Source organism: Panthera uncia, chromosome A2 (genome assembly GCF_023721935.1).
Source record: "Panthera uncia isolate 11264 chromosome A2, Puncia_PCG_1.0, whole genome shotgun sequence".
Taxonomy (NCBI): Eukaryota; Metazoa; Chordata; class Mammalia; order Carnivora; family Felidae; genus Panthera; species Panthera uncia.
Window position 1 is genome coordinate 56,952,711 of NC_064816.1, and position 16,083 is coordinate 56,968,793.

The window sequence follows — 16,083 nt, forward strand, 5'->3', positions numbered from 1 at the left end:
GAGGTGGAGAAAACTCACTTTTGATTCTCTGCCTTTCCCTCTCTAGCTAGTGTTGTCTGGGGCAAGCTACTTATGTACGCCGGGCCTCAGTTTTATTGTCTAAGAAGTGGGAATGATGGTGTTGACAGTGACACCGGCACCAGGAGTTGAGTGGCGGGGCTGTGGGCTGGGCATGCCAATGAAGCTGAAATGGTAGCCAGTGTCCCTTTTCTTACTTGCATGATTAGGGGCCTAGGAGCCTCCCCCTTGCAGGAGACCTGTGCCCTCTTATCCCTTCTCGACGGTGGGCTGGGGCAGAGGGGGGCCTTCTTGTGTAGGGTGAGGCGGCCACTGGAGAGCTGGAGGGGCTGGGAGCCTCCGCCAGAGTTGAGGAACAGCCTAGACTGAGGGGCGGTATTGAGTTGGGGGGAGCTCCAGGGAAAGGGCCTGGGAATGGGGGACAGCCAGATGGCAGGTGGTGTGGGTCTCCAGCTGGGAGCAAGATGAGAGGCTGAGGACCAGGAGGAAGGGCAGGCAGCCCCCTGCCCAGTTCCAGTTACTGCTGGGTCCTCAGGCCTCACGTGGCTCCCTGTGTTGCCCTGACTGGAATCCGGGGTGGGTGGGTATAGCACATTGACGGGGACTCCTCAGGCCAAGGTGAGGAATGTTGCCATGGCTGGTAAATGAAACATGTGCTGTTGCCTCCCCAGGACGACCCCTCAGGTGAAGCCGTCTCACCATTGGTTCTCAGCCCGCAGCCTTCCGCCTTCCACCCCCTGTTGGCTGTCGATTTGCCCGTCTATGTCCTCCAGGTGTGGATGCCTTACAACTCTTTGGCTTTGTTAGTAAGACTGTCAGAAGCTTCTGGCTTTCTGAGGCTTGTTTTACTGAGGTAGGCGTTGAATGGAGACCCATTGGGTTCGTTGCCAGGATCTTTTGCGGCTTTCTAGAAAGATGGGTGAATGACCAAGAAATAAAAGGCTGGTAAGAAAGATCAGATATGTTCACCATTGTAGCTCCTACTTGTAATGTGAAATTGGATATACTCCTCAAGTATTTTATATTTAGAAATTCTAGTCACTTTTTCTGGGAAGCAGGCTGGCCAGTTTTTAACCTGTAGGAAAATAGACCCAGAAAAATTAGTTTGCTTAAGTAAGTGGATAAGCCAGTGGGTATAGGCGGCAATGGGTAATTTAGATTTGGCTATACAATAGTGAGAGTATGTAGCTAATCGAACTTCTAACAATTCAGTTTAAATACATGTTTTTAAAATCCACATACACAGTAATTTTAGTTTTCTTGTATTCAAATTGGGCTGTTGAGCATTTTCCTCAATACCAAAAATAACTATTGAGTCAAGTGCTGGTATACAGAGGAGCGGTGGGGCCCCAGACTGTCCTTGGAACGTAGTTTGGGAACTTATATTCAGAAAACCTCACAGATGTCAACTCCGTTCTGTCTGGTATTCCCACTCATTAGATGGTTCTTAAAGAAGCCTGGTAGTGTACAAATAACTAGCCAGAAGATGTTCACCGTCGCCTTGAATCTAATGCTGTGGGAATATTCTTCAGGCAGGAGGGGGTGGGTTAGGTGGGTGATGGTGTGGCCGGGAGGCCAGAGTCCTGGGCGGTCAGTGATGATGCAGGGGGCAGTTGGGAACTGGGAAGGGTGCGGCCCACATACAAAATGGGGAAAAGGGCTATGAGATAAACAAGGACAGTCAACATTTATGAGCAAACCTGCAACACAGTATTATTAAGTTCACTTTTCCTTTTTTGTTTATGCTAAAATTCCTTTCTTCGAAGAATATATAATAAGGGGAAAGCAAGACTCGAGTCGAGAACAGGGAGAGGTGCCCTACCGGCCGGCCCATGGGTTATGCTGCTGGTTGTGTGTGGCTGCAGGGCTGCGTCCGGGAGGTGGTTCCGCACCTCCCCCCGCCCCCAGCCCTGCCCCGTCCTTCACTGCTCTGCTTGGTTTTTTCAGGAAGTGCTTCCTGCAGCTGGAGGGGACGCCGAGCCTGAGGACGTGCAGTGTGCAAGGAGCACCATCAATCTGCAGGACCTACAGTGACAGCAGCCCTCTGCCTGGGGACCCGAGGGTGATGCCTCCGGTCCGTGTCCCCCAGGACTCCCATTACGTGCTCTCGCAGGCCTGAGTGAGCCCCCACGTGGTTTCTGCTCAGGAGGCTAGCCGAGTGCTTTGGAGACTTTTGGGCACATTTCTCAAAAATATCTTCCTTACATTTTATCAGGAACCGGTTTGGGGCTGTATTAGCTGAAATTGCCTTATCTGAGCAAAGTGCTTCGTGAGGCAAGGATTGCCTTCAGGGGCAAAAGCACATGCCTTTTCTGTACTTGGCTGTGCACGGACAGCCTTTGTCCAATTTGATCTAAACTGTGGAGCACCTGCTGCATTAAGAAAACAGACTTCTGCAGGCAGTCGGGTGGGGTACAGATTCCCTAGTCAAGTACGACTATATCCGTAGTAAATCTAAGTGGGGTCTTTCAGCTTCTGTGTTTTAGCATTTGGCCTGAGACAGACCTAGAAACCGTTTTCCCTTTCTCAGCTAACAGGCTGTTTCCCACCCCCTTGGGTGTTTGTAGTTGGGTTGGTTTTGTCACCCTCTGGGGCAGAAGCGGCCCTGTTGTCCCAGTGAAGCCAAATTCAGATCCACGTTTTGGCAGGACCAGGCAGGTGGCTGGCATGAGAAGAAAATGATGGGGGTGAAGTGGAGCACCTGGGGTCCTGTTAGTGAGGCCTCTGCATAGAGCAGATTTGAAGCTCCCGATTCGGGAATGTTAGAGTTAAAACTTGAAAGGTAATTTTTCCGAACTCTGGATTTGGCTATTAATATTTAACGATAATTCGTCCGCAGCTTCTAAAGTCATGTCCTGAGTCCTACACGTCACATGTAGGACAGGGACAGTGGCGTGTGTGTTTGTTGCTGAGGCCGCACATGTGCATCTACTGTGTCACCGTACGTTTCTACGGAGTACGGTCTGTCTGGCCAGAGAAGGCGAGCTGATAACCTTGCACATATTTATTTGTTTGTTAGCGGGACTGGACACAGGGTCACTCAGAAATGCTGGTTTTCTGCCTTGTGCCTTTGGAAGTGCATGTTTGTTCAGATGCTGTTTGGGTTGTTGGACTTGGAATTGTCCAAACTCTGTTTTGTGTTTCTTCATTACTTGAGTTTCTGGACTTGGGCTTTTGAGAATCACCCCAACATTTGATTGTGAGTCCTCTCTCTGTCCTGCTCTGAGGTGCTGTCTGTCCAGGCTGCTGCTCCCTCCAAAGGAACTTGGGCCCCATTTATGAATGGTCTTTACCCACAGAACTCTGTGCTGCGGCACAGACTAAAGTTTTGTGTCCATCTGGCACCTTGGCCTCCAGGTCGCCCGGAAGCCCCTTCTCTCTACGAGGAGCCAGCCCGCCTGCCAGGGTGGCCTTGGGGGCAAAGTGGCCTGTTGATCACACTGTGCTGTCCTTCTGATGGGAGGAGGGGGCGGGCCACAGGAATGTTCTCTCGGGTGTGTCGCTGGGCCTTTCCCCGGAACGTCCCCCTGTGAATGTCCACCACTGTGAAGTGATTGGTACTGGCCGTCAGTTTTCTGGGCACTAGGTTCCCTGGTGGCAACGGGCCCAATTTCTAGTACAAATGAATAAAAGTTTTTGTATAATCACGCACTGGAGATGTCCCCTGGCTTCATTCACAGAACTGTGTGCATAGCGTCGAGGTCCTGTTTTTCCTTCAGTCAGGAGTAATAACCCTTTCGTCTGCTCAGCCCGCTGCCTCCTTTTCTTGTCCCTGCGTTGGGGCTAGTCCCCCATCACACCTCTGCGTGGAACTGGCCCTTGTTTCTCAAAGTAGCCACCTCGGATGAGGGCAGCAGGGGCTCCTTCCCTCCAGCATTTGTTCAGTGGTCCGGGATTAAAGGGCAGGGCATGGAGGTGGAAAGCAACCTGCCTCCTGCAACAGGCCATCAAGACACCAGAGAGGAAGAGTTTATTTCACACAGGTAAGGGAACACAGCGGGAGACCACGGCGGGGGGGGGGGGGGGGGCACGGCGATCCTGCGCCAGCCACGTCCAGCCGACCGCCCTGCCCTGCCCTGCCCTGCCCGGGCTTCCTGCTGCTGCTGTTGCTGTGCTGTGGGCAGAGGGGCCGGCCAGCGCCGGAGGGCTAGGTGAAGAACAGCAGCTGCTCCTCCTTGTCCTTGTCCATCAGCACGTGCTCAGGCTCCACCTTTATTTTCAGGACTGGGAGCTGGGAGCGACACACCAGCCTCCTGCCTCTCTGCAGAGTAAGACCCCGTGAGCCTGCGCTCTGCAGCCTCGCTGCGCCGGAAGGTGCCGCCTAGACACCCAGACACCGGGCAGCATGCCTCTCGAGGCTGCGGAGCTGAGGCCGGGGGACCCCGTGGAGGTCCCAGCCTCTGCTCAGCCTGTGGGCTCTGGGCCAGAGCTGCCCTTCAGTGCCCCGGGAGTGAGTCCAGCCCGCGTTTATGAAGCCTGTTCCCTGGGGTGCCGGCCCCTAGATGTGTGTGTGTGTGTGTGTGTGTGTGTGTGTGCGCGCAGGGATGTACCTCAAAACGGATTGGGAATGCCTGGCTGAACAGAGGGAACCTACTTCCTTTGCGCTGGGGATTCAGGAGGAGACGCCCCGCCCCAGTGTCTGCCATCCCCACGTGACAGCGTGGAGAGTGCTACCTTTCAGAGAGTGGCCCTTCGGCCTCATCTGTCTGTTGGGGGCTGTATTCAGGCCTGGGCTTGCTTGAGGGAGCACACCTCCTGCTGCCAGGGCCAGAACCTGTTCCCTGTGGGGTGGCCGGGGGGACCCCTAGTGACAGAGGATGAGCTGCAGTGATGGGGTCGTGCTGGAGTGTAGGTGGTACAGTGGGACCCTGCAGGGGCTGAGCCGGGGGCCTGCACCTGGGCAGGGCCGGGAGTGCGCAGCCAGGCCAGTCACCAGGAGTGCTTGTGTGAGAGGGCAGGCAGCCCCAGGGGAGGACTCGCAGAGGAAGCGGGTCCGGAGGTGGAGGGCAGCCCTGAGGGGCAGCGGGATTGGTGGGCCAGGACCGGGAGACCCTGCTCTACCCCCGCCTTGCTCTGATGGCTCCGTCTTTCCCCCAGGGTCTCAGCAGTAGCTTCTGCAAACGGTGCGAGCCAGGCCCTCAGCCCCTCCCGGCCTCAACCATGCCTGCCGGTGGGGCCCCTTCCCCAGCAGTGACTCCCCAGGGCCACCATGCCCACCTTCTTCTTGATCTCTGCCTGGGCCCGAGCCTGGGCCCGTTGCAGACGCTCCTCCTGCAGCTGCTTCTGCATCAGCACCTTCTCTTCCCGGAGTCTGGGTGTGGGGGGCAGCACAGGACACATCAAAAGACGGGAGGAGCCTGGGAAGGCTGCCAGCTTCCCTTCCTAGCTCCTTGATGCAGCCTTCTGTCAGGCCATGGCCCTCCCTCTGAGAGAACTCCCCACTCTTCACCCTTCCCTGCCAGGCCAGGTTGGCTGCTGCCCCTGCTTTTTGGAGGTCCCAGCTCTGGTCCATCGGCTCCTACCCCTTGGAGGCCCACGTTCCTCAGTCCCCCTCCCTGGTCACTGGTCCACCTCTGTGTGTGCCTCTCTGCTCATCAAACTTTTGCCCAGTGCCTGCTTCTACCAGGATACGGGACAGGGGACACAGAGGAAGAGCCCCTTTGCTTGTGGGAGAGGCAGATGGCTCTTTGCAGGTGGCCGTGTCTCACGGCCCTGCACAGGAGTGAATGAAGCAGGCAGCCCCCCAGGCCAGCGGAGCCACTGGGTCTGTGGGGAGCTCCCTGGGCCTCCCCCTGGAGGATGGGTCCATGCTACCCATGACTGCCAAGTGTTCCTGCCTGCCTCTGCCCTTAAACCAGCCTTCCTCAGCTTCTCCCTGAGTCTGCACCTTCCCTCCCCTGGGTTCTGGCAACGCCAATCTCTCCCTCTCCCATCCATCAGAGAAAATGGCCAATGCTGCCCCTTGTCCTCAGGGCAAGGCCATGCTGTCCACACCCTCACTTTGGCTCCTGGGCTCCCCGAGTCCACGTCGTCTCCCACTCCAGGAGAGGGCCTTCCCTCACTGGGCTGAGTTTGATGCCCCCTCTGGAAGACCCCCTGGCTTCGTCTTTGAGGTCAGAGCATCAGGGTCCTCTCTCCCTGGTTCGGGAGCTCTCAGAGGACAGGCCAGCCCGGAGCAGGGGCAGGGGTGTGGAGGGCATCCTCGCTCTCAGGGCCCTCCCTACTGCGTGAGGCGGCCCGGTGGGACAGGGGCCTGGGCTCTCACCTCATGCGGCGCTCCTTCTCCTTGGCCTTCTCAGCCTGCTCGATCTTGACCTGGGGTACATGCTCTAGGTGTTCGAGCAGCTCGTTCAGGTAGTGCTCGATGATGGTGAGCATCTGCACAGTGCCCAGGTTGGACTCCTGCTGGGTGCCAATGCAGTGCCGGTACACGTCCAGCACCTTGTGGTTCAGGCTTTCCAGAAGCTTGTCCTGCAAGGCAGGCAGGCCCGCAGAGGGGTTGCGTGGGCCTCCGTGCACCCCCACTGCACAGCCTGCCAGACCCAGGGCCCCTTGCTGAGACACGGCTGGCCTCCCCGAGCTCTGCCCGGCACACTCAGGATCCCTGGGAGAAACAGCTTGGACACTTGGATTTTTCTAGGCCACAGCTGCCTGACCCCCTTTGCCCTCCTGTGGTCAGCCCGGTCCAGGCTTCCAGCCCCCACGCTGGGACTCACACCTGTGCCTCAGCCTCTACCCCAGCTGCCTTGCTGTGCACGTGGCCTAGTCCCCTCCTCCAGGGAGCCTTCCTGTTCCACCCTTGGACTGACCTCGGCTCTCCACTGGACGCTGTCCTGTGAGTTACTTTCTGTGTGGCCTGGGGCAGATGAACCCCTCCCTCTGAGCCCGCTGACATTCAGAAATGTAACATCCCCTGCCACATGGATTGGGTGTGAGGATTAAGTGAGGAACAGCCGACAGAAAGGCTCAGGCCAGCAGCCAGTGAGTCTGTCTGGCAGGAGGCCGGTGGCACTGGCCTAGCTTGTCGTGGCATCCTCTGTCCCTGGCCTGGTGCTGGCACACAGTAGGTGCTCATCAGTAATTTGAATGAAGGAAGGAATTTGAATTAGGAAGCTGGGGCCATGCCTGTGACCCCAGCGGCACTGTCAGGAATTCCTGGCCCTTTGTGCTCTCAGAACACTCTCACTCTTTCAGCCTGGCCTGGGGACATGCCTTCTTCCTCCTGGCAGGCTCACCTTCCGGACACTTGGTGTGGAAGAAGCAGACGTATTTGTTGAATGGAAGGACAAAGGAATGGAGGTGGTGTGCTGGGGGCAGCTGAGCAGCCAAGGGGCGTAAGTACATGGGGTGGCTCCAGTTTGGGGACCAAGGGCCTTCTCCAGCCGGTGCCCCTCAGTCAGGCCTACAGAGCCTGGAAAGTGGCGAGGGGCGTGGCTGCCCCAGAACATTTCAGTGTCTCAGGACTGGCTTTGAGTGCTGGGCACTGGGTGCTCCCGGGGGTGCTCTTGAAGGGACCGGGCCCCAGGCCTGTGGTCGCCCACACTCCCTCCACACCCGCTGACCGCTGACCGGGGGCCTACCTCCTGAGCGCCCTTGTACTCGCCGAAGTGGAACACTCGAGCTTTGAGCTGCAGCTCGGCCACTGTCTCCTCTTCCTTGGCGATGGACGTCATCAGCGTGTTGACCCACTGCTTCAGCTGGTTGACTTCCCTGTCCCTGGATAGGGGACCAGCAGGGCCCCGCCCACTCAGCGCTGCTCCAGGCACTTCACCTCTCAGAGCCCGACCACCCTGCCACTGGTCCTGAGGGCTTAGGGGCCATGACTGTGAAGGGTCTGCGTGGCCCAGGGGTCAGAGATGCTGCTGAGATGCAGGGGTAAGATTTAAGGTCTTTAGGGGTGCCTGGGTGGCTCAGTTGGTTACGCGCTGGACTTTGGCTCAGGTTATGATCTCACGGTTCGGGGGTTCGAGCCCCCCATTGGGCTCTGTGCTGACAGTCGGGAGCCTGGAGCCTTTTCAGATTCTGTGTGTGTGTGTGTGTCTCTCTCTCTGCCCCTCCCCCATTCGCACTCTGTCTCTGTCTCTGTCTCAAAAGTAAATAAACATTAAAAAAATTAAAAAGATTTAAGATCTTTAATGATCAACACTACAAAAAAAAAAAGTAACAGCTTTATTGAGGTATAATTCACATACCTAGAAAATTCTTTTTTAAATGCTTATTTTGAGAGCATGCGCACAGGTGGGGGAGGGACAGACAGAGGGAGAAGAGAGAACCCCAAGCAGACTCCACGCTCAGCACAGAGCCCGACATGGGGCTTGATCTCAAGAACCAGGAGATCGTTACCTGAGCCAAAATCAAGAGTCAGATGCTTAACCGACTGAGCCACTCAGGCACTTCTTTTAAAATGTACAATTCGGTAGTTGTCAGATTTGCAACTATCGTCATCATCTCATTTTAGAACATTTTCACCACCCGGAGAAACCCAGTCCCCATTAGCAGTCACTCCCTGTTGTCCACTCCTCCTCCCCCCCACCGCGTGTCTCTCCTGGACGTCTGGTAAACCTGGAGCCATACGTCAGTGGTCTGTGTGTCTGGCTCCTTCATTCAGCAGAATGTTTCCAAAGTGTGGCGTGTGTCAGAACTCTGTTCTTTGTTATGATTGTGTGACCGTCCCCTATATGGATGGACCACACTGTGTTGAAATAGACATTTGGGGGGGGGGGGGGTCCTACCTTTTGACTCCTGGGAATTATGTTGCTGTGAACACTCACACGTTTTTGTGAGGACTTGTTTTCAATTCTCTGGGGCATATATTTAGGAATAGAATTCCAACAATCAAATTTTAAGTGAAATAATAAAGAATAATAAGTAAAGATCTTTCACAGTCATGGCAGACACCGACCATCATGTGTTGGCTGACAGAGGTCTACCCATTGTGGTCAGCTGCATGCAGGTCCCAGTTAGAGCACATGGACACCGGGCCACTCCCAGCAGTGCCTGGGAGGCCCAAAGGGACCCTGCCACCCCCATGATGATTCTGTGGCTGTCTCCCCATTTGTTGATAGGACCCACGGACATTTTCTCAACTCTAAGCAAACAAAGCATCATGGGCTGCTGGCCCTTTGCCTGCTGCGGGTCCCACGGCCTGTCACATGCACCAGCACAGGGGTGCAGGCTACACTCCCCTGGCTATGGGGTTGAGTGCCGAGGCCAGGAGCTTGTGAGTGTGAGGGCGGTTGAGCTGGTCAGGCCAGACGGACCAGCTGGTGGGTGGCCAGAGAGACCACATGCAGCTCATCCCCACCCACCCACCCAGGTGCTGGTGGGGCTCATGCAGGTCACCTGGGATGACAGCATAAAGCACCTCCTGGGTGTCAGGCCCAATTTCCCTCCAACCCAGAGTGCCCATCGTAGGGACGAGTGCATTTGGGGTCAGTGGTACTCCTCCCAAAGGACATGTGACTGCATTCAGTTTTAACCTTTTTTTTTTTTTTTTTCTTAAATACTTCCTTCACCGTCATTGCCTTAACTGCTAGGTGTGATCCTACAGCTGGTACAGTGCTATTTTGCCTTTGGTCTGCGGACGTGGTGGTAGGGTTTTCGTTGTTCTATTTCTTATCAGGGTAACTGGCATAAAAAGATACCTTTTCCCAAATAGTTCTCTTGAAATGTAACACTGTTGGGCCAGGATTTTCTCGGTGAAATCCCACCAATTGACAGGAATGCAGAGGCATAAGGGACCCACTGCTCAGCAGCGGGCCTCAGACCAGTGTGCACGTCACTTGAGTGTTTGTCAGAAGTGCTGATTTTAGGAGCCATTCCAGAGTCTAAAGAGCACTTCACTGTTGGAAGAGTGACCTGGTTTCTTCAACAACTGAACTGCAGGGGGACAACAAGATGGAGAGGGAACCTATGCATCAAAAGGGATTTAACGACACAACCAACTGCAGAGTACGATCTTATTTGGATTCTAATTCAAACCAACAGTTTAAAAACTCCAATCATTTATGGATCATGGATATTCAGTATTAAGGATTACTGTTTTGTTTTTGTTTTTTTAGATGTGACGATGGTACTGTGGTTACGATAAAGAGCCCATATCTTTTGAGGGAGCTCTACTGGAGTACTTACAGATGAAATGATACGTGCCTGGAATTTGGAATAATATGGGAGGCGGAGAAGTCAGTGGGGTCTAGGGAAAAGGAGATCGGCTATGAGGTGATCAGTATTGAAGCTGGTGATGGGCCCTTGGGGACTCATGATACTAGTCTCTCCATTTTTGTACATTTATATGTACAAGATTTTCTTTTTCCTTCTTTAAATTTATTTAGAGAGAGAGGCTGAGCAGGGGAGGGGCAGAGAGAGAGAGGGAGACAGAGGATCCCCTACAGGCTCTGTGCTGCCAGCACAGAGCCTGATGTGGGGCTCAAACTCATGAACTGTGAGATCATGACCTGAGCCGAGATCAAGAGTCAGACGCTCAGCCGGTTGAGCCACCCAGGTGCCCCTGTATGAGATTTCCTTAGTGGTATTGGGCCGAACTGCAGAAGTTATAAAAAGTTTTTTGAAAGATAGCAAGAAAGACGATCCCTTCATAGATACCTGGGGACATATAGCTAGAAAGTTCACTCCACTGGTATTAAAAAAAGAAAAAAGCAAACATCACCAAATATGAATAAGGATCATTCAAAAGAGAAAGTTACCATATTCCTGCAGAAATAGCGGCAAAAAGAAAAAAATAAAATACTCTGAAATAGAGAAAGATGGCAGAGTAGGACCATCAGGAATCTGTGTCCCCACTGGACAGCGATCGCACTGGCAGAATCTGATAAAGCCATTTTGGAACTCTGGAGTCTACTAAAGCTTGCAACTTCCAGGGGAAGGCTTGGATGGTAATTGTAGTTAATTTTAGTCTAGCACAGCCTTGGGAATTAGAGTGAGCCTTTTTTTAAGGGCCCTGTTCTCCAAAATAACGGGGGATCTCTGCCCTGATCCCCGATTGGTGCTTCTGACCACAGAGGTACAGGCAAATGGGCAGGCAGCCACTGTTTTAACATTCCCTCATTGTCACAAGTCCACTTGACTTCCAGGGGATTTAAAGGACCAGTGCTCTTTTTCCTCCATTTTTTTTTTGCCTTTTCCCCTTTGGAGAGCCAGACATTAAAGACCAAGGACATGTACAAACAACAGCATATATGGGGAAAATTAGACAGTGACCATGCATGCCAAGGGAAAGTCTCAGAAAAGACTAGGTTTACACCTCAGGGTGATTCTCAACACAGAGACCGCCTACAACATTCAAATAAACAAAAACGGTACACCATGGAGTAAGGAGAAAATCTGATTTCCAGAGTTACCACGTTATTAGATTCAAATGTTCAGTGTTCCAACAACAAAATCAAGGCAACAAAAAGTATGGCCCATTCAGTAAGGAAAAAAATAAACAGAAAATTTCTTCCCAAATCCCTGATGTTAGACATACCACAAAGACTTCAAAACAACTGTCAAAAAAAGATGCTCAAAGATCTAAAAGAAGATATAGAGAAAGTCAAGAAGATGATGTGCAAATAAAATGAAAGTATCAATAAAGAGATAGGAAACCTAAAAAGAAAAAAATTCTGGACCTGATAAGTAACTGAAACGAAATATTCACTAGAGGGATTCAAAGGCTGCTCTGAGCAGGGAGAAGAATCTGTGATCTTGAAGATCGGACAATGGAAACTATCAAGGCTGGGGAACAGGAAGAAAAAGATTGAAAAAAGCAAACAGAGCCTAAGGAATTAGTGGGATACCATCAAGAGAACTAATATATGCATCATGGACGTCCCAGGAGGAGAAGAGAAAAGGGGGAGGAGAGGATTTGAAGAAATGATGGATGAAAACTCTAAAATTGGATGAAAGACATGAAAGACATCGAAAAAGCCTAAGGGACTCCAATAAGAGGAAATCAGAGAGCCCCACATTGAGAGATTATTATTATTTTAATTTGTTATTTATTTTTGAGACAGAGAGTGAGTAGGGGAGGGGCAGAGAGAGAGGGAGACACAGAATCCAAGCAGGCTCCAGGCTCTGAGCTGTCAGCACAGAGCCCAATGTGGGGCTCGAACTCACCCATCATGAGAACATGACCTGAGCCAAAGTTGGATGCTTAGCCGACTGAGTCACTTGGGCGCCCCCTGAGAGATTGTTATAATCAAACTGTTATGGGATGATTAAAAGCCAAAGCCAGAGGATTTTGAAAGCTGCAAGAGAGAAGCAATCATCACATACAGAAGATCTTCAATAAGATTATCAGAAGTTTCTCATTAGAAACTTTGGAGGTCAGAAGACCTAATATATTCAAAGTGCTCAGAGGAAAAAAACCAAGTGTTAACCAAGAATTCTGTATCTGGAAAAACTGCCCTTTAAAAGTGAGGGTAAAGTTAAGACATTCCCAGAAAAACAAAAGTGAAGGAGTTTGTGACCAGTAGACCTGCCCTGCCAGAAATGCCCAGGGGAGTCCTGCATGGTGAAATGAAATCAGACATTAACTTAAAGTTGTATGACAGAATAAAGGTCCCAATAAAGGTAAAATGTGGGCAATTAAAACATTTTTTTTAATGTTTTACTTATTCTTGAGAGACAGAATATGAGTCGGGGAGAGGCAGAAAGAGAGGGAGACACAGAATCTGAAGCAGGCTCCAGGCTCCAAGCTGTCAGCACAGAGACCAACGTGGGGCTCGAACTCATAAACCATGAGATCATGACCTGAGCCGAGGTCAGACACTTAACCAACTGAACCAGGTGCCCCATAAATGTGGGCAATTTTAAAAGCCAGTATAAATTTTATTTATTTATTTATTTATTTATTTATTTATTTAGAGAGGGTGGGGGAGAGGGCCACAGTGGGAGAGAGAGAATTCCAAGTAGGCTCCATGCTCAGTGCAGAGCTCAGTACAGGGCTCAATCCCAGAACCTTAAAATCATGACCTGAACCAAAATCAAGAGTCAGATGCTCAACTGACTGAGCAACCCAGGGGCCCCTAGAAGCCAGTATAAGTTAACACTGGTTTGAAACTGTACTGTTTGATTTCCAAATGATCTAAGAGACTAATACATTTAAAGAAAACATAATTATTAGTATAAAGGTAGCATTACTATAACTGTTTGGAGTGTAACTCTGAATCCTGTTTTCTACATAATTTAAGAGACTCCTGCATTTTAAAGAATTTTTAGTTTATGTTTTAGAGCACAGGATGTATAGAGATGTAAGTTTGTGACTTCAGCAGCAAAAAGGATGAAGATGGAACTGTAAAGGAGCAGAGGTTTTGTATGTCACTGAAGTTATGGTGGTAGAGATTCAAATTTAGGTTATTAAATGTAATCCCTGTGGTAACCACAAAGAAAATACCTATAGAATATATAAAAAGGAAGTGAGAAAGGCATTTAAACATTTCACTACAAACAATCAACTAAACACAAATAAAACAGTATTGCAGGAGATGGGGGAAAAACCTATAAGGCATATAGTAAACAAAAGGTACAATGACAGAAGTACCACCATTTCATCAATTACTTTAAATGTAAATGGATTAAACTCTCTAATCAAAAGACTGAGACTGGCAGAATGGAGAACACATGATTCAACTATATGTTGTCTATAAGAGACTCACTTGAGTTCCAAAGACACAAACCGGTTGAAAGTGAAAGGGCGGGAAAAGATATTCCCTGCAAATAGTAACCAAAACAGAGAATGAGAGTAGCAATACTAATATCAGACATACTTTAAACCAGAAAAGTTTAAAAGAGACAAAGAAGGCATTATATATTAATAAATGTCCACTACACCAAGAAAATATAACAATTATAAACATTTACATGCCTAATGACAGACTATCAAAACATATAAAACAAAAACTGACAGGGAGAACTAGAATGGTTGGAGACCAACATCCCCCTTGCAATAGTGGAAGAACAAGCAGACAGAAGATAAGGAACAGAGGACTTAAACATTGCAATATACCAACTAGATGTAACAGACATACACAGAAAATTCTACCCAGCAAAACAACATACACTGTCAAGTGCAAATGGGGTATTTTTCAGGATGTCCCAAATATTAGGGCCACAAATTCAGTTTCAATAGATATAAAAAGATAGATATCATACAAAGTATCTTTTCTGTTAAAAATCAGATGAAGTTAGAAATTGTTAACGAAAGCAAAACTGGAAAATTTCACAAAGTTGTGGAAATTAAAGAACACTTTTGTAAACAACCAGTGGATCAAAGAAGAAATCATAGGGGTGCCTGGGTGGCTCAGTCGGTTAAGCATCTGGCTTTGGCTCAGATCATGATCTCGTGGTTCATGAGTTCGAGCTCCGTGTTGGGCTCTGTGCTGACAGCTTAGAGCCTGGAACCTGCTTCAGATTCTGTGTCTCCCTCTCTCTCTTCCCCTCCGCAACTCATGCTCTGTCTCTCTCAAAAATAAAAAATAAACATTAAGAAAAAAAAGAAATCATAAGGAAATTAGCCAAAAAAAAAAAAAAATAGAGATGAAGACATCTGGTAACACAACAGGGCAAAACTTATGGGAAACAGCACAATGTATGGTGCTAAGGGGGAGAATTTATGACTATAAAACTTACATTAAAAAAAGAGAAAGATCTCAGACCAACAATCTAACTTTACAACTTAAGGAACTTCTAGAAAAAGGAGAACAAATTCAACCTGAATCCGGCAAAAGGAAGGAATTAATATAAAAAAAAAGAGGAGAAAAACAAAATAAAGAATAGAAAAACAGTTTTTCAAAAAGATCAAAAAAACTGACAAACCCTTAACTTAGATGGACTAAGGAAAAAAAGACTGAAGTTACTAAAATGAGAAATGAAAGTGGGAACATCACTACTGATCCTACAGAAATAAGAAGGATCAGTACCATGAATAGCCGTGTGCCTCCAAACTGGACAACCGATGAAATAGACAAATTCCTAGAAACACAAAATCTATTAAGACTAAATCATGTAGAAACAGACAATCTGAATAGGCCTATAACTAGTAAGGAGATTGAATCAGTAATCAAAAATCTAATATCAATCCTTTTGAAATTTTCCCAAAAGTTGAAGAAGAGGGAACACCTCTGAATTTATTTTATGAGAGCAGCATAAACATGATACCAAAGCTGGTCAAGGGCACTGACAAGAAAAGAAACTATAGACCAACATCTCTTATGAACATTCATGCACAAAATTTAAAATATTAGCATACAGAATTCAGCCAAATTTGACAAGGATTATACAACACAAGTGAGACTTACTCCTAGAATGCTAGGAATCAGGATAATATACCACATTAACAGAATGAAGGAAAAAGACCACATGATCATCTCAGCTGGTGCAGAAAAAGGATTTAACCAAACACTAAAAAACAGCAAAATAGGAAAATGGAAACTACCTCCATATAATAAAAGCCATATATGAAAAACCCACAGCAAACATCATACTCAGAGGTGAAAGACTGAAAGCTGTTCCTCTAAGATCAATAAGCATGGTAAGGATGCCTGCATTCTCCACTTCTATTCCACATAGTACTGGAAGTTCTAGCCAGAGCAACTAAGAAAAAGAAAGAAAAAGCATCCAAGTTGGAAAAGAAGAAATAAAATCATCTGTTTGAAGATGATGTAAATCAGATGATGCAGATGATGTAACAGATGCAGATGATAGAAAACCCTAAAGACTCCACAACAAAGCTGTTAAAATTAAATAATTTAGTGAAGTAGCAGAATCAGTTGCAGTTGTATACACAAATAATTAAAAATCTGAAAAGGAAAACAAAAGCAGTCCCATTTACAATAAAATAGCATCCCAAAGTTAAAGATAGAAATACTATATACCACAAAAATAAATTCAAAATGGACAAAAGACCTAAATGTAAGACAGGAAGTCATCAAAATCCTAGAGGAGAAAACAGGCAGCAACCTCTTTGAGCTCGGCTGCAGCAAGTTCTTATTCATGTCTCTGGAGGCAAGGAAAACAAAAGCAAAAATGAACTATTGGGACCTCATCAAAATAAGAAGCTTCTGCACTGCA

At 48.9% G+C, this 16,083-nt stretch overlaps 2 protein-coding genes across 6 annotated transcripts in view; one reads left to right on the forward strand and one right to left on the reverse strand.

Annotated features, from left to right (window-relative positions):
- ZXDC (ZXD family zinc finger C) overlaps positions 1–3,669 on the forward strand; it is a 37,737-nt gene extending 34,068 nt beyond the window's left edge. For both annotated transcript variants that reach the window (XM_049641136.1, XM_049641137.1), the window contains 2 exons: positions 690–791; positions 1,966–3,669. In XM_049641136.1, the coding sequence (XP_049497093.1) occupies positions 690–791; positions 1,966–2,052 (189 nt within the window). In that variant the 3' untranslated portion in view covers positions 2,053–3,669. The remainder of the gene's footprint in view (positions 1–689; positions 792–1,965) is intronic.
- A 296-nt stretch (positions 3,670–3,965) lies between these two features.
- The window catches only part of CFAP100 (cilia and flagella associated protein 100), a 51,942-nt gene continuing 39,824 nt past the window's right edge, over positions 3,966–16,083 (reverse strand). For all 4 annotated transcript variants that reach the window (XM_049641139.1, XM_049641141.1, XM_049641138.1 and 1 more), the window contains 4 exons: positions 7,599–7,734; positions 6,284–6,489; positions 5,236–5,329; positions 3,966–4,279 (listed from right to left, as the gene is read on the reverse strand). In XM_049641139.1, the coding sequence (XP_049497096.1) occupies positions 4,166–4,279; positions 5,236–5,329; positions 6,284–6,489; positions 7,599–7,734 (550 nt within the window). In that variant the 3' untranslated portion in view covers positions 3,966–4,165. The remainder of the gene's footprint in view (positions 4,280–5,235; positions 5,330–6,283; positions 6,490–7,598; positions 7,735–16,083) is intronic.